Source organism: Delphinus delphis, chromosome 20 (genome assembly GCF_949987515.2).
Source record: "Delphinus delphis chromosome 20, mDelDel1.2, whole genome shotgun sequence".
Taxonomy (NCBI): Eukaryota; Metazoa; Chordata; class Mammalia; order Artiodactyla; family Delphinidae; genus Delphinus; species Delphinus delphis.
Window position 1 is genome coordinate 1231891 of NC_082702.1, and position 23373 is coordinate 1255263.

At 43.1% G+C, this 23373-nt stretch overlaps 1 protein-coding gene across 1 annotated transcript; it reads left to right on the forward strand.

The window, feature by feature from the left end:
• The first annotated feature begins 2346 nt into the window (after nucleotides 1-2346).
• LOC132415980 (zinc finger protein 211-like) lies at nucleotides 2347-20445 on the forward strand. Its single transcript, XM_059999205.1, has 3 exons — nucleotides 2347-2491; nucleotides 3606-3732; nucleotides 16335-20445. Exons 1-3 carry the CDS (start codon nucleotides 2459-2461, stop codon nucleotides 18323-18325), a joined length of 2151 nt encoding a protein of 716 aa, XP_059855188.1. The 5' UTR covers nucleotides 2347-2458; the 3' UTR covers nucleotides 18326-20445.
• The last annotated feature ends 2928 nt before the right edge of the window (nucleotides 20446-23373 follow it).

The window sequence follows — 23373 nt, forward strand, 5'->3', positions numbered from 1 at the left end:
AAGGGGTGTTCTTGGTAAACCAACTTAAAAATCTTGCCGTAGAGGTCAGATATCGAGGATAGGAAATGGGTGTTTGATCAGATATCACTGAGGGAGTTATTCTTACTAAGCGGGCTTTGAAGATTTCTTGATAAAACTTGGCTAAGCAGGCCCTGCAAGGATGGGTCAAAGACCAAGATCTGTGGGAAAGAACGCTCAGAGGATTCCGACTAAAGCTTAGGCAAGTAGAGAGGCTTTGTCAGTCTCTGGTGTTGAAGGAAGTGACCTTTTTTCTTCCAAACAATATAGGTTCATTTCTCATTTGGTTCTTTTTGTTCGTTATGGACCAGCTGAGAGGAAATCAAGGTGGCAGTGTAAGAGGACATGAGCTCACTTCTCCACATGAACACATCAAAAATACATCTACAGTGGAACAATCTTCACTGAAAACTAAATGGAAACTGGCAGAAGGACTCCTGTACAACCAAGGCTGTAAGCATCATACACACACGTAATCTGGCAGGAAGGGAAGAAAAGCACTGGGGTCTAGAGATGTGGGACTCAGAGGAGAAGGGAGATCACAGGTGGCAGACACCCACCCGGAGCAGTGAGCTGATCGAGCCACAGACTGGGTGACCAATTCCTAGGTTCTATATGGCAGAGGCAAGCCTCCTGACTTGTTGGAGGACGAGTGGGACAGAGAGAAAGGTTGGAGGATCCTGGACTCTGTTTGGAAGGAGTATGCATGCTCCCACCTGGTCCTGGGACCGGGCAGAGAGAGATCTGCTTCAGCAGCTGCCGGTTTCCAGTGAGCAGGTTCACCACACACCCCGGCCAGAGCAGAAGAAATGCTCTGGCTACACTAACTCCATGCCCCAACATGTCGCTGGATCTGGGGCAGTCAAGACCAGGGAAAGACTCCATTTATGGATGAAGAGGCAAGCTAGTCCCAGGGCAGAGCCCAGGTGGGGCTGCGGTGGCCATTGAGGGAACGTGCTCCACTGGTACATGAGAAGCAGCCCACACCTCTGACGGTAGCTGTTTGGCCACAGCTCACCCACTCCACCATACATGCAGAGAAACCACACTGGCTCTGCCTTCTCCCTGTGGAGCGGTGCCACAGCAGGGCGGGAGTGGTGGAGGCTGGAGACACTGGTCAGCTGGGAGAGAGTAAGGGGTCTTGTCCCAGAGGCAGGATAATATATGAATAATTGCCCAGCCTGAAGACCAAAGAAAGAGCCCAGAGACAAGGACAGAGACATCAATGGTTTAATGGATAGGGGATCTTACTTATCCAGAGCAAGGTCCTGGAGACACACTCCCACCATTGTCTGCAGACAGGAGGCAGAATGTGACTGCAGTTCTTTTTTACTGGGGGGCAGAAGGAGTTTACCTGATTTAGAGGGAATTGACGTGAGGTTAGCTCATCAGTTCTCAGGGAAACCATCATAGGAGAACAGCACTCAGCCCCTTTGATAAACTATCAATGTGAAGAAGTTATGATCTAAAGATTAGAAAAATCACTACCTGTGGCTAGGGCAAGAAGGTAGGCATTGACTGAATAAGCCTTATGATTAACAGGGAAGGTCAGCCATGTGAGTAGGGTGCAGATGAATCAGACTGGTGGGGCAGGGATGTACATAGAGCAAGAATACAGCCATTTGGGGTGGCCTGATCATCCGTCAGTGTTTCTCAGTGACTTGGGCACAATCACTGACTATGCAGCCAGGAGAGCCTTTGCTGGGGGGACCAAAAGCTGTGCTTTCCCTCTTGTTTAGCTGCATCAGGCCAGCCCAATATCTCCTTTCCAGATTCCCAGTCAGGGTCCTGTCTTTTTTCTTGTCCCTGATCATAGCTTACAAAATGACTCTAGCACTTCAGGGTGCACGCATTTCAAGAGCAATAGGATGTTTATTTACTTCTAGTTACCACTGGATGTCGACGTGGTTTGGCTTCAAGGAGTCTGAGATTAAATAAATGCTCTGAATTATACCCCCCCTTTTCCTCATGTATCCCCACCCAGACCTTAAGAGGGATGGAGCTGCTTCCTCGCCGCCCCACCCCAGCTGATTTCCCAGCGCTCCTCTCGGTGCTGTTTGGCTTTTTTCCTGGTGCTTCCAGTGTGGGGCGCCACTGCTTCAGGCCACGGAACTACATTACACAGAAGAACTTGCGCTAAGTGAACGTTCATCCAATGAAAATCTAGAAAAGGAGCATTTCCGGAAGGGGAACATCAGGGAGGGGTACTTCCGGTGTCTTCGTAAGGAGATTTTGATTGTTGTTGAGACTGTAGACATGTTCAATACCTCCGCTGTGCGATGTTGGGAACAAGGTGAAGGGCCCAGGAGGCGGAAGTGGAGGGTTTGTGCGCACTAGACAGGGGCGGGGCGGGGACGACGCCGCCGCTTGCGGCGAGTAACCGTGCCGACTCCGACCCGGAAGCTGGACTGTCGACGCTCCGCTCCGCGCAAAGGCTCCGATGGCGGCTTCTGCACTGAGGGACCAACCTCAGGTAAACGCTGCAGTCTCCGGGTTCTCGCCTGCCCGTTTCCCCACCGAAATACAAACGCCCCGAGTGAGCGGCGCCTGGTCACGTCTGGTCCAGGACAGTGAGGGCTTCAGGGGTGTTTTATCTATTTCTGACCACCAGTGTATGCGGTGTGAGTGAGGCTTGGAGATGCAACCGAAGCAGGAACATTCCGGAGACGTGTATTCCGCCTTGTTTCTGCGAGGAATCAAGTTTGAGGCCAGGCTGTATCTGCAGTGGTAGCTGGGAGGCTATACTTTTCTTCTTAGGGCCCTCGGATCGGTGGAGAGTTTTGAACAAAGGAAGGACACAATCTGAGTTAGGCTTTTAAAAATTCTCCAAAGCCTGTTCAGTGGAAGAAAAGACTCTAGGTGGGCGATGAGGACTTTGAGGCAGAGGGAAGTTGTGGAATTTCCAAGGTCACAACTGATAAAAGGTAGCACTGGGGACGGAGGCAGGGAGGGGAGATTAGCCAGTCAGGCCGAGATTATCTGGCTCTGGTTCCGCCATGGGACCACGGAAGGCCTGATCTCCTGGAATACCACCATAGTCACTTTCTTCTATGGCCTGCTTGTTCCCACAGATTCCCAGGGCTGCAGAAGCACTTTTGGTTAATGGAGGTTGTCCCAATCCCTCACTTGTTTTGACCCCCACGCACACATTCTCTGTATTTGAGGTGTCTTAGGGCTCTTCACCTGCCATTCTACTAGCTTTTTGGTTGGGGGACCTTGGAGAACCTCATGCTCTGGGTACTGAGTGCAGGCCCAGACGTTCTATGGAGGGAGTATGGAAGGTTACTCCAGAACCCACACCAGTATGTGGAAGTACTTTGAGGTGAGGTTGAGTTGGTTTAGGTAAGTGCAGGTCTCCTTTATTTTCTGGTGGGAATAAACAGCACAGAAAAGCAGGATTTCGGCTTCAAATGACTGCCTGTGTGTTCTGGAGGTATTGGGAGATTCAGATCAGAGGAGGGAGGTTTTCTACCCCAGGTCTCAAATGGCTCCATCGTTTTGGGCAGTAGGGGAAGTGTGTGGGAAGATGGATTGTGGGTTTTCAGGAGTGAGACCGTTCATGGTTTCATTTGTCCCTCTTATACCAGGGCAGTGTGACCTTTGAGGATGTGGCCGTGTACTTCTCCTGGGAGGAATGGTGTCTTCTTGATGAGGTTCAGATACACCTGTATCTTGATGTCATGCTGGAGAACTTTGCAGTTGTATGCATGCTGGGTAAGGTCCTCACACCCACCCCTATCCTCTGAGCTAGGTTCTTCCTTTCTTCTCTTCCTCAAGGGCAGCTCTGTCCTCACATCTGGTACATGGGCACTGCTTTCTTCTTAAATTCCTTGGTTATGTGCTGTGGTTACTATGGCTAGGCAGAGTGCATCCCTAGTCCTTAGTGCCCGATCACCAGTTAGCCCCAAAGTTGCAGCTAAAGATTCAGGGTCAGTAGTCTTTTTTGTAGATTGTTTTTAGTTTTATTGAAGTATTGTTGATTTACAATTTTGTTTTAATTTCTGCTGTACAGTAGGTCCGTGGTTATCCATTTAAAATACAGCAGTGTGTACATGTCAATTCCAAACTCCCTAACTATCCATCCCCTTCACCCTTCCCCCTTGGCTACCACAAGTTCATTCTCTATGTCCGTGAGTCTGTTTCTGTTTTCTAAATAAGTTTATATGTATCAACTTTTTTTTTTTACATTCTGCATATCTTTCTCTTTGTGACTTAACGTCACTCAGTATGACAATCTGTAGGTCCATCCATGTTGCTGTGAATGGCATTATTTCATTCGTTTTAATGACTGAGTAATATTCCATGGTATATAAGCACCACATCTTTTTTATCCATTCAACTGTCGATGAACATTTAGTTTGCTTCCATGTCTTGGCTATTGTAAACAGTGCTGCATTGAACATTGGGGTGCATGTATCCTTTCAAACCATGTTTTTCTCTGGATAAATGGTGAGGAATGGGATTGCTGGAATATATGGTAACTCTATTTTTTGTTTTTTGAGGAACCTCCATGCTATTCTCCATAGTCGCTGTACCAATTTACAGTCCTAGCAGCAGTGTAAGAGGTTTCCTTTTTCTCCACACCCTTTCCTACACTTGTTATTTGTAGGATTTTTAATGATGGCCATTCTGACTGGTGTGAGGTTGTACCTCATTGTATTGAATAATTTTGATTTGTATTTTTCTGATAATTAGCGATGATCAGCATCTTTTCATGTGCCTATTGCCCAGTTGTGTTTTTGCTTTAGAGAGATGTTTATTTAGGTCTTCAAGGTTGTTTGTTTTTGTTATTGAGTTGTATAGCTGTTTATATATTTTGGAAATTAAGCCTTTGTCAGTCACATTATTTGGAAATAGGATATCTTTTTGTGTTCTTTATGGTTTCCTTTGCTGTGCCAAAGCTTGTAAGTTTGATGAGGTCCCATTTGTTTATTTTTGCTTTTATTTCTGTTGCCTTGGGAGACTGTCATGGTCAGTAGTCTTGCCATCCACCTGATCAATCCCTCCTTGTTTGCCCTGTCTTTGGCCAGGTGACTGTCCAAATGAATGGTACCCAAACTTTGCTCCATTCTTGTACCTGACATATTTTTGTGCCTGACTGTGTGACAGTGTTGTCACTGACATTGTTACTACTAAAACAGACCATAGGATGTTTTTTCAAGACTTTTTTCAAGATTCCAATTTCTCTATATCCACGCCAGCATCTGGTTTTTTGTTTCTTTTTATTTTTTTAACATTTATTTATTTATTTCAGTTTCGCCAAGTCTTAGTTGTGGAAGGCAGGTTCCTTAGTTCTGGCTCACTTGTTCCTTAGATGCAGCTTGCAGACGCCTTAGTTGTGGCATGTGAACTGTTAGTTGTGGCATGCATGTGGGATCTAGTTCCCTGACCAGGAATCGAGCCCCGACCCCCTGCGTTAGAAGTGCAGAGTCTTAACCATTGCTCCACCCCGGATGTTCCAGCATCTGTTATTTTCTGTTCTCTTTTTTTGTTTTGTTTCGGCCTTGCTGGGGGGCTTGCAGGATCTTAGTTCCCCAAGAAGTGATGACCAGGGATCAAACCTGCGCCCCCTTCAGTGACAGCATGCAGTCTTAACCACTGGACTGCCAGGGAGGTCCCTGTTATTTTCTGTTCTTTAGATCATAGCCATCCTAATGGAGGTGAAATGGTATATTTTTCCCATTTCAATTACATCCCTTTCGGTGTGCTTATTGGCCATTTGTACAGCTTTAGAAAAATATCTGTTAAAGTTCTTTTTTATTTATTAATCAAGTTGGTTTTTTGGTTGTTGTTGAATTACAGATTTATCCATAAATTGTGGATATGAATCCCTTTTTATATACGTGTTTTGGAAATGTTTTCTCCCAATCTGTGGTTTCTTTCTTACTGTGTTTATAGTGTCCTTTGATGTTAAAAAGTTCTTCATTTTTTTCCTTTCTTCCCCCAGCTTTCTTAGGCTATAATGACACATAAGTTTGTGTAAATTAAAGGTATGCAACCAAAATTGTTCGTTTTTATGAGGTCCAATTTGTTTATTTTTTGTTTTGTTGCTTTTGCCTTTGTTGTCAAAGGCAAGAAATCATGGCTGAATCCAACGTTTTGAAGCTTTACTTGTTTGTTTTTTCTAACTCTCCCTGTAAACAAGGCTCTTACATGTTAGCTCTTACGTTTAGGCCTTTGATATATTTTGAGTGAATTTTTGTGTCTGGTGTTAGGTAAGGTTCTAATTTCATTGTTGTGCATGTGGGTATCTGGTTTTCCCTGTGCCATTTGTTGAAAAGGCTGTCTTTATTCAATGAAAATCATCCTCTTGTTAGTAATTATTGCATCATATATTTGAGGGCTGATTTTTAGACACTCTAGTCTCTGTTCTATTCCACTGGAGTATATATCTGTCTTTATGCCAGTAGCACCTTATGGTGTTTTGCTTACTGTAGCTTTGTAAGAAAGTTTGAATTCATGTGTTGTGAATCCTTCAACTTTGTTTTTTTTCACAATTGCTTTGGCTGTATTGAATCCCTTGAGAGTCTATGTGAATTTGAGCCTGAATATTTTTTTTTGAATTTTTCTATTTCTTGAAGACGTCATTGTTTTTGATAGGGATTGCATTGAATCAAAAATCCCCCATCTGAGTGTTAAAACTGATGAACCTACACGAACACATCATTATCACTCAAAATCTAAAGTTTGCAATAGGGTTCACTCGTGGTGTTGTACATTCTGTGGGCTTTGATAAATGTATAATGACATGTATTCACCGTTATAGTATCATACAGAATGTGTTCAATTTTCAATTAAAAATTCTCTGTGCCCCACCTGTTCATCCCTTCTTCCCCCATACTCCTTGGTGTCCCCTGATTACTTTTTTACTGTCTCATTAGTTTCCCCTTTTTGAGAATGTCATATCCTTGGACTCATACAGTATGTAGCCTTTTCATCTTGGCTTATTTCACATAGTAACATGCATTTTAAGTTTCCTTGACTTGATAGCTCATTGCAGTTTATTTGTAAATAATGTTGCTGTTCTCTAGATGTATCATGTTTATCCATTCATCTACTGAAGGATTTCTTGATTACTTCCAAGTTTTGAAAGTTTTGAATAAAGCTACTGTAAATATCTGTTTGAAGGTTTTTGTGTATATGTCCCTTTTCAACTCCTTTGTATAAATACTGCAGAGCACAATTGCTGGAGGATATAAGATTATGTTCATTTCAGTTTAGTAAGAAACTACCAAACTGCCTTTCAAAGTGGACTACCATTAAGCATTCCAATCAGCAATGAATGAAATTCTTGTTGCTCCACACTCTCACCAGCATTTGGTGTTGTCAGTGTTTGGATTTTGGCCATTTTTATAGGTATGTATTGGTATCTGCTTTTGAGTTTAATTTGCATTTCCATGCATCTTTGTATATGCTAAATTTTTATGTGTATATCTTCTTTTAATAAAGTGTTTGTTAAGGTGTTTTGCTCATTTTTTATTTGGGTTGTTGTTTTCATACTGAATTTTAAGATTTTTTTTTTTTTTTTTTTTTTGCGGTACGCAGGCCTCTCACTGTTGTGGCCCCTCCCGTTGCGGAGCACAGGCTCCAGACGCGCAGGCTCAGTGGCCATGGCTCACAGGCCTAGCCGCTCCGTAGCATGTGAGATCTTCCCGGACCGGGTCAGGAACCCATGTCCCCTGCATCGGCAGGCAGACTCTCAACCACTGCGCCACCAGGGAAGCCCAAGGGTTTTTTGTACTTAACTTTTAGTCCCATTATCTATTTTGAGTTAATTTTTTGTGAAGGGTGTAAGGTTTGTGTCTAGAATTCATGTCTTGGCATGTGATGTTCGGTTGTTCCAGTACTATTTATTCTAAAGACTTTATTTTTCCCCATTGTATGGCACTTGTCATCTGTCAAAAGTCAGATGAGTGTATTTCTGTGGCTCTGTTTTTGTGCTCTCAATACTGTTCATTGATCTATTTCTCTGCCCTTTCTACAATACTGCACTGGCTTGATTACATTTTGTTTTTGTTTTTTTTCACCATGCCACGCAGCTTATAAGTTCTTAGTTCCCCAACCAGGGATTGAACCCTGGGCCCTCAGCAGTGAATTTGCAGAGTCCTAACCAAGGGTGCCAGGGAATTCCCAGGCTTGATTACCTTAAATACTAAATCTTGTTTTTCTTTTCCTTTCTCTTTTTTTCTTTCTTTTTCTTTTTAAGATACTAAGTCTTGAAGTTGAGTAGTGTCAGTCTGCGACCTTTGTTCTTCAGTATGGTTTTGGCTATTCTGAGACTTTTGCCTCTCTGTATAAACTTTAGGATCAGTTTACTTATGTCCACAAAATAATGTGCTGAGATTTTGATTTGGATTGCATTGAATCTAGGTGCAGTCTAGGTGAAATTAGGAAGAACTGACTTCTTGACAGTAGTGGGTCTTCATATTTATGAACATGAAATATCTTTCCATTAATTTAGTTCTGTTTATGTAGTCCTTTGATTTCTTCATCAGAGTTTTAGAGTTTCCCTTATGTAGATTTTTTTTCTTTTTATATTTATTTATTTCTGGCTGCGTTGGGTCTTTCTTGCTGCAGGCGGGCTTTCTCTAGTTGCGGCGAGCAGGGGTTTCTCTTCATTGCGGTGCGCAGCCTTCTCATTGTGGTGGCTTCTCTTGTTGCGGAGCATGGGTTCTAGGCACATGGGCTTCAGTAGTTGTGGCATGTGGGCTCAGTTGTTGTGGCTCACAGGCTCTGGAACACAGGCTCAGTAGTTGTGGCTTATGGGCTTAGTTGCTCCACAGCATGTGGGATCTTAATGGACCAGCAATCAAACCCACATCCCCTGCATTGGCAGACAGATTCTTAACCACTGTGCCACCAGGGAAGTCCCCCTTCATGTAAATCTTGTATATGTCTTGGTAGATTTATAATTAAGTGTTTCTTCCTTTCTCTCTCTACTTGTTTAGGGGGGTGTTAATGTACATGGTCTTGTGTTTTTAATTTCAAATTTCACTTGTTTATTCTTGATGTATTGGAAAGTGATTGACTTTTGTATAGTATCCTTGTATCCTGAAACTTGGCTATAATTGCTTCCAAGTTCCAGGATTTGTTTTGGGGGTTTTTTTTTGTGTGTGTATATTTTGGTTTTTACATAGCTGGTTATATCATCTGAGAATTAAGGCAGTTTGATTCCTTCCTTCCCAATCAGTATAACTTTTATGTAACTTTCTCCTATCAGTCCATTAATTATGACTTAGAGTATAAAGTTGAAAGGGAGTTGCCAGAGGGAAGAGCCTTGCCTTCTTCATCTTATTGGGAAAGTTTCTAGTTTTTCTGTAGTTTTTCATCTGGTAAAGATGAGAGTATAGTGTTTATTTCAATTGTCAAGTTGAAGTTCTTTTTCTATTTTTAATTTACTAGGAGATGGAGATTTTGATCATGAATAGGTGTTGGATTTTGCCAGATCTGGTTTTCCGAATCTATCAATGACATCATGTATTGGTGGATTCTTTTTCTTTTTTCTTTTGGCTGTGCCACAGCTTGCAGTGTCTTAGTTCCCTGGCCAGGGATTGAACCTGGCCTAAAGCAGTGAAAGCGCCAAGTCCTAACCACAGGACTGCCAGGAAATTCTCACATATTTGTATTTAAAGTGGGTTTCTGGACTTCACTCATGGCACATTGGTTAAGAATCCACCTACCAATGCAGGGGACATGGGCTTGATCCCTGGTCCAGGAAGATTCCACGTGCCACAGAGCAGTTAAACCTGTGAGCCACAACTACTGAGTCTGTGTGTTGCTACTATGGAAGTCTGCATGCCCAGATCCCGTATTCTACAAGAGAAGCCACCACAATGAGAAGCCTGCACACTGCACTGAAGAGTAACCCCTGTTTGCTGGAACTAGAGAAAGTGCACATGCAGTAACTTGATACAGCCACTATGGAGAACAGTATGGAGGTTCCTTGAAAAACTAAGAAAATAACTACCATATGACCCAGAAATCCCGCTACTGGGCTGAGATCCCACTACCCTGAGAAAACCAGAATTCGAAAAACTACATGTACTACAGTGTTCATTGCAGCACTATTTACAATAGCCAGGACATGGAAGCAACCTAAATGCCCATTGACAGTTGAATGGATAAAGAAGATCTGGTACATATATACAATGGAATATTACTCAGTCATAAAAAGGAACAAAATTGAGTTATTTGTAATAAGGCGGGTGGACCTAGAGTCTGTTATACAGAGTGAAGTAAGTCAGAAAGCGAAAAACAAATACCATATGCTAATGCATATACATGGAATCTTAAAAAAATGGTACTCATGAACCTAGGGACATGACAGGAATAAAGATACAGATGTAGAGAATGGACTTGAGGACACAGGGAGGGGGAAGGGTAAGCTGGGACGAAGTGAGAGAGTAGCATTGACATATATACACTATCAAATGTAAAATAGTTAGTTGGAAGCAGCTGCATAGCACAGGGAGATCAGCTCAATGCTTTGTGACGACCTGGAGGGGTGGGATAGGTAGAGTGGGAGGGAAGCTCAAGAGGGAGGGAATATGGGGATATACGTATACAGATAGCTGATTCACTTTGTTATACAGCAGAAACTAACAAAACATTGTAAAGCAATTATATTCTAATGAAGATGTAAAATAAATAAATAAAGTGGATTATTTTGAGAGAACATATAGCTGACTCCTGCTTATGGATTCACTCTGATAATCTCTCTTTTCATTGGTGCATTGAGACTATCAGTGTTTAATATATTGATATAGGTGGATAAATATTTAATGTATTTGTTACCATTTTCTACCATTGACCATATTCTTTGTTCCTATTTTAGTCTTCCACTCTTGTTTTTATTGTTTAAATCGAGCATCTTGTATGATTGCATTTTCTCTCCTTGTTAGCATATCAGATATACTCGTTTCTTTTCATTTTTGTAATGTAGTTGTGCTAGAGTTTGCACTCTGTATTTACATCTGATTGAAGTCCACTTTCATATAACACTGTATGGCTGCCTTGGTAGTTTGAATACCTTATAATTTAAAAAAAATCCTAATTGCTATCCTGCATTGTATTATTGTTCTCATTTGTTTTAATTTTACATAAGCATACATAAATGGGTGTGTTTTAAAATGCATAACAGGGCTTCCCTGGTTGTGCAGTGGTTGCGAGTCTGCCTGCCAATGTAGGGGGCACAGGTTCAAGCCCTGGTCTGGGAGGATCCCACATACCTCAGAGCAGATAGCCTATGTGCTACAGCTTCTGGGCTTGTGCTCTGGAGCCCATGAGCCACAACTACTGAGCCTGCATGCCACAACTACTGAAGCCTGTGCACCTAGAGCCTGTGCTCTGCAACAGGGGAGGCCACTGCAATGAGAAGCCTGTACACCACAACAAAGAGTAGCTCCCGCTCGCCACAACTGGAGAAAACCCACATGCAATAATGAAGATACAATGCAGCCAAAAATAAATAAATTCATTAATTAAAAAATGCATAATGGAGTATACAGTTACTATTTTTCCTTAGAAGACATGCATATGGGCAATGCCTTCATGAAAAGATGCTCAATATCACTAATGGTTGGGAAATGCAAATCAAAACCACAATGAGGATTTTCCTGCTGGCACAGTGGTTGAGAATCCACCTGCCAATGCAGGGACATGGGTTCAAGCCCTGTTCTGGGAAGATCCCACATGCCCTGGAGCAACTAAGCCTGTGAGCTACAACTACTGAGCCTGCACTCTAGAGCCCAGGAGCCACAACTACTGTGCCTGTGTGCCACAACTTCTGAAGCCCGCACGTGTAGAGCCCATGTTCTGCAACAAGAGAAGCCACCACAATGAGAAGCCTGTGCACCACAGCGAAGAGAGCCCCTGCTTGTGGCAACTAGAGAAAGCCCACATGCAGCAACGAACACCCAACACAACCAAAAATAAATAAAGAAATAAATTTATTAAAAAAAGAATAATCCACCTGCCACTGCAGGGGACGTGGGTTAGATCCCTGATCCAGGAAGGTCTCACGTGCTGCAGAGCAGCTAAGGCCCTGTGCCACACTACTGAGCCTGCGCTCTAGAGCCCATGAGCCACAACTTCTGAGTCCAAGTGCCACAACTACTGAAGCCTGTGTGCCCTAGATCCTGCACAACAACTACTGAGCCCATGCGACAGAACTGCTGAAGCCTACACACTCTAGGGCCTGTGTGCTGCAATTTTCGAGCCTGCATGCTGCAACTACCGAAGTCTGTGCGCATAGAGCCTGTGCTCCGCCACAAGAGAATCCACCACAATGAGAAGCCCATGCACCACAACAAAAGCCTAGCCCCCACTCACTGCAATTAGAGAAAGCCCACATACAGAAATGAGGACACAATGCAGCCAAAAATAAATAAAAAGTTAGGGAAAAAAACCACCATGAGATACCACCTCACACATGTTACAATGTCTGTTGTGAAAAAGCCAAGAAATAAGTGTTGGTGAAGTTGTGGAGAAAAGGGACCCCTTGTGCACTGTTGGTGGGAGTGTACATTGTTACAACTACTATGGAAAACTATGGAGAATCCTTACAAAATTCAAAAAGGAACTTCCATATGGTCCAGCAATTCCACCTCTGTGTATTTATCCACAGGGAGTGAAATCATCATCTCAAAAAGATATCTGTACCTCAGGTTTATTTCAGCATTATTTACAATATTCAACAGATGGAAACAACCTAAGTGTCCATTGATGGATGAGTGGATCTAACAAACATGTAGTATATGTGGCATATTATTCAATAATATACAACCATAAAGAAAGATAGAAATTTTGCCATTTGCCTCAACATGGATAGACCTTGGGGACATTATGCTAAGTGAAATAAGTCAGAGAGAGAAAGACAAATCCACTTGTCCCACTGTTTCCACGGAGGATTGGTTCCAGGAGCCCCTGCATATACTGAAATCTGTGGATGCTGAAGTCCCATAGTCAGCCCTCTGATTCTGAAGTTTTCCCATTTGTGGATTCATCTAGCTACAGATCATGTGATCCTGTGTGTATTTGTTGAAAAATATCTCTGTACAAGTGGACCCAAGTAGTTTTAACCCATGTTGTTCCAGGTTTACCTGTACTACATGAGTATACTTACATGTTGAACCTTTAAAACAACAACACCCCCACCAAACTCAGATACAGAGAAAGGATTAGTGATTGCCAGAGCAGGGCAAGGTGGTTAGATGAAGTGAGTGAAGGGTGTCAGAAGTTACAGACTTCTAGTTATAAGATGAGTAAGTCCTGGGGATGTAGTGCACAGCATAGTGACTTTAGTTAATACAACTGTATTGTACATTTAGAAGTTTCCAAAGGGTAGATCTTAGAAGTTCTCATCAGAAGAAAAAAATGTAATTATGTATGTTAACGAAACTTATTGTGGTGCTCCTAGCAGTGTATACATAAATCATGTTGTACAACTTAAAGAAATACAATGTCCCGGGCTTCTCTGGTGGCGCAGTGGTTGAGAGTCCGCCTGCCGATGCAGGGGACGCGGGTTCGTGCTGCGGTCCGGGAAGATCCCACATGCCACGGAGCGGCTGGGCCCGTGAGCCATGGCCGCTGAGCCTGCGCGTCTGGAGCCTGTGCTCCGCAAGGGGAGAAGCCGCAACAGTGAGAGGCCCGCGCACCACAAAAAAATTTAAAAAATAAAATAAAAATAAAGTGTTTAAGTGTTTACTGTAAAAAAAAAAAAAAAGAAAGAGATACAATGTCCCATGTCAGTTTTATGTCAATGAAAGTTTTTTATTCTCTTATGGTCTTCCTTTCTCTATGAAACCCAAATTTGTGATCTATGTCATTTTTTCTCTCTGAAGAATCCTTTTAATATAGTTCCACAATTTTTCTGTGTCTAAGAACGTGTTTATTTCATCATCAGTGTTGAAGATTTATGTCGCTGGTTACCAAATTCTAGGTTGGTGATGTCCCCTCCCCCTTCCCACTTTAAATATTTTACTCCATTCAGTTCTTATTTCCCTGAGTTCTGAGGAGAATTGAAATGTAATTGGGTGGGTTTTTTTGGCTTCTCTTGGGAAAGGTGTTGATTCCTTTAGCCTCTTTTAGTATTTTTTCTTTCTGCATTTGAATGTGATAAGCCTAAGATGTAGTGTTTTTGGCATTAAACCTGCCTCATGTTCACTGAGCTTTCTGGATCTGTTGGTTGGTATCTGACATCATTTTGTTAGAAATTCTCCATCATTATTGCTTCAAGTATTCCGTTTCTTTTTTTCTTTCTGTTTGAGATGTTTCCATATGTGTGTGTTAAACATTTTGTGTTTGTCCCACGGATGTTTTATATTTGGGTGTTTATTTTTTATTTTAATTTTTGTATTTTTTCAGTTCATTTTTCAGTTTTGGAAGTTTCTCCTAACAGAAAAAGAAGTTCAAATATTCTCTCCTCAGCTGTGTCCAGGGTACAAATAAGCCCATCATAGTCATTCTTCATTTCTGTTATGGTGTACTTGATCTTTAGCATTTCTTTTTGGTCCTTTGTTAAAATTTTCATCCCTCAGCTTACATTTCCCTTCTGGAATTGTATGCTGTCTGCTTTATCCCTTAGTAGACATTAATTAACATATTAGTCATAATTATTTTATATTCCCAATGTGATTGTTCAAACATCCCTGTGATATCTGATTTTGATTCTGAAGCTTTGTCTTTTCAAACTGTTTTATGGGACACTGCAGATCTTCAGAAGGTGCCATGGTTGCAAAAGAGTTAGATCAATTAGATTCTGCCAGTACAATAGTTGTTTAGGTGGGGAGACACATTCCTAACATTTTGTACTCCATCCATTGTACATCTTTTCCTCTGGCTCCACCGGATGTTCTTTTTCTTGGCCCCACTGTGTGGCATGCCTGACCAAGAATTAAACCTGTGCCCCTTGCATTAGAAACAAAGAGTCTTAACCACTGGGTCACCAGGAAAGTCCCTGCACCAGACATAAAATGTAATATTTATATATTGTGTATTGTGTACTGAGTTCCTCTCGGCCAGTATTGGCTATTCAGCCATCCTGACTATGTTAGGACTTGTATCATTTGTGTCCCGTGTAGTTGGTCAAATCAGGATGGAGAGTCCTTTGGGCTTCATGGGATGGACATGACTCTGGTCTCAGCAAAAAGCCTCAGAGGTGGCCTGATTAAGACGAATGACAGGGCTTCCCTGGTGGCAGAGTCGTTGAGAGTCTGCCTGCCGATGCAGGGTACACGGGTTTGTGTCCCAGTCTGGGAAGATCCCACATGCCGCAGAGCGGCTGGGCCCATGAGCCAGGGTCACTGAGCCTGTGTTCGGAGCCTGTGCTCTGCAACAAAAGAGGCCACAACAGTGAGAGGCCTGCATACCGTGTTAAAAAAAAAAAAAAAAGAATGACAACTGGGAAAGGTCTTGATATTAGGTCTGTGTTTGAATGACAACAGGGAGAGGCCTTGATATTAGGTCTGTGTTTAAGTCATATCAGGAAGTATGACTTCCTCTTGACTAGTGTTTTAGTGCCATTGTCAGTGGCTACAAATCACTTCTCGTCTTTCTCCATTCGTGACATTCTACCAACTTGTTATTTCTACTACTTCCCATTTTTATTCTGACTGCACTCTCAGATTCATTACCTACCACCTCTCTAAACCACTTATCTCATGTGGTCTTCACACTGTTTTTCCCATAGTACGTACTGACACTATTTGTGTCCTGAACATAGGGATCCTTTAATATTTCTGGAATGCCAGTGACCTGTTGCAGTCAGATTTTCTGAGACCTGGACATACACTTTTTTTTTTTTAACATCTTTATTGGAGTATAATTCCTTTACATTGTTGTGTTAGTTGCTGCTGTATAACAAAGTGAATCAGCTATATATACACATATATCCCCATATCCTCTCCCTCTTGCATCTCCCTCTCACCTTCCCTATCCCACTCCTCTAGGTGGTCACAAAGCACTGAGCTGATCTCCCTGTGCTATGCGGCTGCTTCCTACTAGCTATCTGTTTTACATTTCTTAGTGTATATATGGACATACACTTCTGTACGTTATCAGAGATCACCAGGAGATGCAGTCCTGGTAAAGGCCACTGACAAGGAGTGAATTGCACAAGACGCCTTTCGCTTTGGGGCCCATCCAGTCCTTGTGTCCTGTACTTGGTGAGAACAGCTGCTTCTCAATTTGACCCCAAATTCATTTCCTGAACACAATCTTGTGGACTGGTTCTTTCACTTGTCAAATGTAGACTTGTGATGGCCTCACTCCCCGCAATAAACTCAACATGAACTTCATCATCGCTTCTTTGTTTTCAGGTTCTTTTCCTGCAGTTGAGGATGAAGAGATGCCTTCTGAACAGAGTGTATCTGCAGAAGGAGTGTCACAGATGAGGACCCCCAGGGCAGGTTCATCTCCTGAGAGGGCCCAGCCGTGTAAGATGTGCATCCCTGTTTTGAGAGACATTTTGCACTTGGCTGAAGAGCAAGGAACAAATAGGGGGCAGAAAGCATACACATGTGGGGCATGTGGGAAACAGTTCTATTTCACTGCAAACCTTCAAGAGCACCAGAAGCAGCACATTAGCGAGAAACCCTTCAGCTGTGATATGGGGAGACCCGCATTTTTCAAAAGCTGCACAATCCATGTAATGGAGAATCTCTCTACCTACATGGAGATTGGGAACAACTACGTGGCCAACATGGAACTTCAGCCACAGACCACTAATACCAGGAAGAAACTGAACAACAGTAAGGAGTGTGAAGCTGTTTTTCACAGTGGAAAAGGTCATCACAGCTGGGGAGAAGGCAAGAAAGCCTCCAGATACACAGAAATACTTATTCAGGATGAGAGAGTCCTCACTACTGAAGGGTTTTGTGAGTTCAGAGAATCCGGGAAAGCCTTCACCCAAAGAACTAACCTTATTCAGCATGAGCAAGTTCACACTGGAGAAAGGCCTTATGAATGCAGCCATTGTGGAAAATTTTTTAGCCACAAATCCCATTTCCTTACACATCAGAGAGTTAACTGTGGAGGAACACGCTATGACTGCAGTGAATGTGGGAAATCCTTTAGCCTAAGGAAGTACCTCAGAGCACATAGGAAAATCCACAGTGGAGAAAAGCCTTATGAATGCAAGGAATGTGCTAAATCTTTCATCCAAAAGTGGAACTTAATTGAACATCAGAAAATTCACACTGGAGAAAAACCTTATCAATGCACCCAATGTGGAAAATATTTTGCCCGCAAATCCAATTTCCTTGCACATCAGAGAGTTCACACTGGAGAAAAGCCTTACGAGTGCAATGAATGTGGGAAATCTCTTACTACTAGCTCTGGCCTCTATTATCATCTGCGAGTGCACACTGGAGAAAGGCCTTATGAGTGCAGTGAATGTGGGAAATCTTTCACTACTTGGTCGATCCTTTGTAATCATCAGAGAATTCACAGTGGAGAAAGGCCTTTTGAGTGCAGTGAATGTGGGAGATTCTTTACCCGAAATGAAAAACTCAGTGCCCATATGAATGTTCACACTGGAGAAAAACCTTATGAGTGCAATAAATGTGGGAAATCGTTTACGAGTAGGTCGAACCTTTGTAATCATTGGAGAGCTCACAGTGGAGTGAGGCCTTTTGAGTGCAGTGAATGTGGGAAATTCTTTAGCCAAAAGGCACACCTCAATGCCCATAAGAAATTTCACACTGGAGAACAGGTTTATGAGTGCAATAAATGTGAGAAATCTTTAACTCCTAGGCTGAACATCAAGTGTCATCAGAGAGTTCATACTAGAGAAAGGCCTTATGAGTGCAGTGAATGTGGGAAATCTTTTGTTGCTAGGAGTGGCCTCCAGTATCATCAGAGAGTTCACAATGGAGAAAGGCCTTATGAATGCAGTGAATGTGGGAAATCTTTTACTGCTAGGTCGAGCCTTCGTGACCATCAGAGAATTCACACTGGAGAAAGGCCTTATAAGTGCAGTGAATGTGGGAAATGTTTTACTGGTAGCTCTAGCCTTCTTCGTCATCAGAGAGTTCACAGTGGAGAAAGGCCATATGAATGCAGTGAATGTGGACAGTCATTTACTAGTCGATCCTCTCTCTATGATCATCACAGAGTTCACACTGGAGAAAGGCCTTATGGGTGCACTGAATGTGGGAAAGCCTTTAAGCAAAGACAGCTCCTCCGCATCCATAGGAAAATCCACACTGGAGAAAAGCCTTTTCAGTGCAAGGAATGTGGTAAATCTTTCACCCAAAGGTGCCACTTGATTAAACATCACAGAGTTCATACTGAAGAAAGGGCTTTATGAATATCACGAACATGGCCAGCAGTGATATTGAAGGAGTTCCAGGTGGTAAGAGAGTGAGAAGAACCTGTGCAGCTAATGGACCATTTCTAGAGAGGAAACTGAGACACAGAGATGATGTGTCATCTGTTTGTGATCTCCCAGAAATGGACAGTGATCTGGGCTTCAATGCCAGGTTGCCTGGTTCAGGATATCAAGAGTCTGGTCACTTCACTCCTCCCCTGCCCCCACCCCCAGGTTTGGGGACTGAAAGAACACCTTGTCCATCCTGACACTTCTGTGCTCCGATCCCCACACCAGGACCCCTGCTCACACCCCAGCCCCATGCTGATGGACAGGATTATCTTTTCTCTGGGAACCAATATTGATGACTTTCCTGTGACTGACTCCATTTATGTATCCAACAAATCCAGTGCTGTGATTCAGTTATTATTATTGGCATTTGTGAAAGAAGGGGTGTCCAGCTCAGAGATGTTGAAGGACTTCCACAAGGGCTCACTAATGCCAGGACTTTGATGAGAGTGGTTCCTCTACACCCTGCACCCGTCCACTGTCTTCTCTCCTGCCCCTCCGAGCAGGGCCTCCACTTGCTGTGTCCTGACCATGAACTACCCACATCTGACATCTGCATCACTACCAGGGTCTCCAGCTTCATTTTCACCAGTACACATCTCCCAGAAACACCGTCCTGCTTGGGAAGTTCTCCACAGGGACAGCAGCACTAAGCCAGGCACTCTGGACTGGGTCATTGGTGTCACCCCAGATTTGACACGGGCTCTATCGCCATATGCAGTGATTCGTTTCCAAGGTCCTGTCCATATTTACATACCCACCTCAGGATGTTCCTGTTGCCCTGTTATGTGGTTGACCCACTCACTGTTCTGGGCAGTGTGATGGACACAGAAGGACTAAGAATGTCCAGCATGACCCTACGTGACCTGGTCTCCAAGCATCCTCTTCCTAAGCCCTTGATCCATTGCCTCACTGTTCCTCCCATCCCTCGAGAAAAAGTGTTAACTCACCAAAATGATGATTGTTAATTAGCAAGAACTTGCCCTCCCTGCCTTGGGACCCACACTTGATCAACCTACCTTAAAAACTAAGATTGAATGTAGGCTGACCCCTCCCATGAAGACTTTAAAATTCATCTATAAAAAATTATGATTTTAATTACATTTCTTCAGGATTTCTTTTTTCTTTTTGACCGTGTCACACAGCATGTGTGATCTTAGTTCTTCTGATCAGGAATCTAACCCATGCCCCCTGCTGTGGGAGCCTGGAGTCCTCACCACTGAACTGCCAGGGAATTCCCTTTCTTAGGATTGTTGATGTTGAATTTTTGTCTTTCATGTGTCTGTTTTTTACCTGTGTCTCCTCTCTGGTTAAATTTCTATTTCTGTCTTTTGCCTACTTTTATTTTGTGAGATATGGCTATTTTCTTTTTTTTTGACAAAAGAGAGCTGGTGAACATCAAAGACATCTGTTAGATTTCGCTCATTCATCAATAACATGAGTGATTTCTTTTCTGAATGTAATTGTAATTTGGAATAGTGAAAGAATATGTTCTCAAGTTTTTCTCAATTTTATACTATGCATAATGGAACGGCCACATACATTATACAGGTTTAGGAATAATCTGCATTATTAATATATTCTACCTTAGTGTTAAGTCCAGACATTCAGTTACACAATAAATTAATCTCTGGTTTGTAGTGTTTGCCGGTTTCCGTGTATAAATATTCCAACCATAATCGAGGTCAAATTGCCAACATAATTTCACTGAACATTCATTTGGGAAGCATTGCCAGTAGTCCACTATTGTATTCTTTTTCCACCATTACAGGTACAGTAACCGCAATTTTAAGAATGTAGCTAATAAACCATAGTAGAATTATAATAAAGTGATAGGTTTTGCATCTTTCTTTTGAAAATCATTTACTGGATGAATAGTTGACTTAAGTTTTACCTAGTTAAAATGTACATTTTGACATACTTGTGTATAGCTCTCCAACCGGTTTCCTCCTGCCATTGTTAATTTATCCTCAACATTAAAATGACTGATGCAAGAGCATATTCTACTTTTGTAATAGCTATTTCAAATGTATATATAAATGGAATGACTGTGTTGGACCCTTCCTGTATCTTATATCATTTATCCTGTTTATGCACTTTTTTTGTGTTTGTGTATCAAGACTTACTTCATAGTTTTTAAAATTTATAATCCTAGGTATCATGTCTTTGAATACATAACTTCTTAGAATGCATTTCTAAAATAAGAGAACCCTGGGACTATCCTCATGGCACAGTGGTTAAGAATCTGCCTGCCAAGGACTTCCGTGGTGGCACAGTGGTTAAGAGTCCACCTGCCAATGCAGGGGACATGGGTTTGATCTCTGGCCCGGGAAGATCCCACAGGCCACTGAGCAAGTGAGCCTGTGCGCCCCAACTACTGAAATCTGCGTGCCTTAGGGCACATGTTTGGCAACTACTGAAGCCTGTGCTCTGCAACAAGAGAAGCGACTGCAATGATAGCCCTTGCAAAGCTTCGAAGAGTAGCCCCTGCTCATTGAAACTAGAGAAAGCCTGCACACAGCAATTAAGACCCAACACAGCAAAATATATATATATATAATAAAAGAGCCCTTCATAACTCCAGTAACTTTATTACACACGGAAGTATTCTAAATGTCAGTCCATGTCAGCACAACCAGGGACACTGTGTGTTAGATTTTGAATGCTAACACCCGTTGATTCAGCCTGGACCTACAAACTAATGTACCATTACACAAAGGATGTATGACAGAAGTGAGACCCTGTTGGGGAAATAAAATGGGAGGTGCTGACTCCGCACAGCAGGTGTGGCCACACAAACACTCCAGGGACATTGTGGCACAGGTATGTGTTAGGAATGCTCAAAATTCTCATGTGTGAGCCACACACAGTCACACAGTTCTCGTGTATCCGTGTGGTGAGGTGAGTGCAGACTGGCTTGGAAAAAACAACCTCTCCCACATCACCGCAAGTTTGATGATGCACTGATGGTGTTCAGTTCAGGGGCTGGGTCACAGCTTGTTAGAAGCTGGAGATTCACATCTGTGAGCAGCTTTGTCAAGCGAAGGACTTGGGGTGGGGTTTTACAGCCTTTATGGGAGGTGTCAGCCTGCACTGAGCCTTTAGCATTTGGACTAAAGTTTGTCAACGGTGAGTCCCGAGGCGATGTGGGCACATTCTTTCTTATTAGCAATCATTTGGTGATTCATATTTTTCTGTTGGGGTAGGAGGGACAGTGGGGCAGTGGGTGAGGGTGTTAGGAGGAAGAGCCTTGGGGTCAGGGAGAGTGCCACAGTGGACATTCTTAGTCATTTTGGGCTCTTCACAGTGCTCAGAATAGTGACCAGGACAATTTGGACACAGGCACATCCTGAAGCGAGTTTGTGCAGAAGATGGACAGACCCTTGGAAACAAATCACTGCATATGGCATATGGTGGAGGCCAGTATCACATTTGGGGTGACACTGAAGACTCTGTGTAGTTTCCTGGGTTGGTGCTGCTGTCCCTGTGAACAACTTCACAAAAGGGAAGGTGTTTGCAGGGAGATGTACACTGGGGGAGGTGGAGCTGGAGGCCCTGGTGGTGATGCAGACGTCAGGTGTAGGTAGTTCATTGCTGTAAGACAGCAGATGAAGTCCATTCAGGGAGGTTTAGAAGAGAAGCCAGTACACCTGTGCAGTGTAGAGGAAGCACTGTCATCAGAGGCCTGGCAGCTGTGTGCCTTTGTGGACACTCCTCAACCTCTGTGCAGACCCTTCCTTTCACAAATTGGAAGACCAATAATAGACTGATCAGTAGACAGTTTGGGTATATAAATGGGGTCATTCACAGGAAAGCCATTGATGTGGGTTCCCAATCAAAAGATAGTTGTGTTCATCTGCATGGGGCTGGGGTATGAGCAGGGCTCTTGGGAGGGAGACAGAGGGTATCAGGATGGACAAGGTGTTACTTGAATCCTCAAAGCTGGATAAGGAGGGAAACAGAGTGCAGTGACCAGAATCCCCATGCTCTGAACCAGGCAACCTGGCATTGAATTCCAGATCCCTGTCTCTTGCTGGGAGATCACGAGTAGAGGACAGCCACCCTCTGCCTCTTTCCTCCCTAGACATGGTCCATTTGCTGCAAGATTAACGCACCTGCATCCTCTTACCCTCTTATCACCTCACACTCCTCCACCCCCAGTGCCCTCCATGACCTTTCTGTTTCCTACTACATCTAAACACCCTCAGGGACTTCTGGTTGTCCAGTGGTTAAGACTCCAGGCTTCCACTACAGGAGGCACAGGTTTGATCCGTGGTTGGGAAACTATGGGCCCACATGCCACGTGGCATGGCCAACACACCCCCCAAAACAAAAAGCACACCCTCAGTCCCCTCCCTCATTTCCAAACTAAGGGAATGGGACTCCTCAGAACCCCCTGACACTATCTGTTGTCCTTGGAGCAAGACATAAGAAGGACCTGGGGCTGCAGAGTCCAGAGACTTCTGCGTGGATTCTCTCTGACCCCCTCTGGGATTGTGAGGTTGAGGAAGTTCCCTGTCAGCCCTTGTTTTCCATTTCCTTAGTCCCGGAATGGCAGTATTAGCAATTCCTTCCATTGATTTAGAGGACAGGGGAGGGTACATGTGTCATGAAAGCCCCTGAGTACCCAGGTGGCCCCCTAGGTGCCTCTTTTGAGAGGTGGATAAGGATCCTCCCTTCCTCTGTCTGTGTCTATAGAAGTAGGTTCAGGTTTAACTGAAATGAACTTAACAGTGGTAAGGAAAAAATTATTCTGATATTTATTAAAATGGTAAGACATTCTTTATTCAGTACCACTGGGATATGTGTCAAGATTATTACAATATGGGAGAAAAATTTAGTTCAACTTTAGATATAGTAAAGACAACTGAGGATTTATAGACAAGGAGCAGATTGAAGGGTTCAGTGGATGGAAAATTATTAATGGGAAACATCAAGCGTGAGGGGGGTTCTTGTTACATTGACTTAATAAGAATCTT

What these genes read in the sequence shown, in the direction of transcription:
- LOC132415980 (XM_059999205.1), top strand. Translation starts at nt 2,459, where the DNA reads ATGGCGGCTTCTGCACTGAGGGACCAACCTCAG. An exon ending in CACTGAGGGACCAACCTCAG is followed by an intron (nt 2,492 to 3,605) that starts GTAAACGCTGCA and finishes CTCTTATACCAG; the next exon opens with GGCAGTGTGACCTTTGAGGA. An exon ending in TGCAGTTGTATGCATGCTGG is followed by an intron (nt 3,733 to 16,334) that starts GTAAGGTCCTCA and finishes CTTTGTTTTCAG; the next exon opens with GTTCTTTTCCTGCAGTTGAG.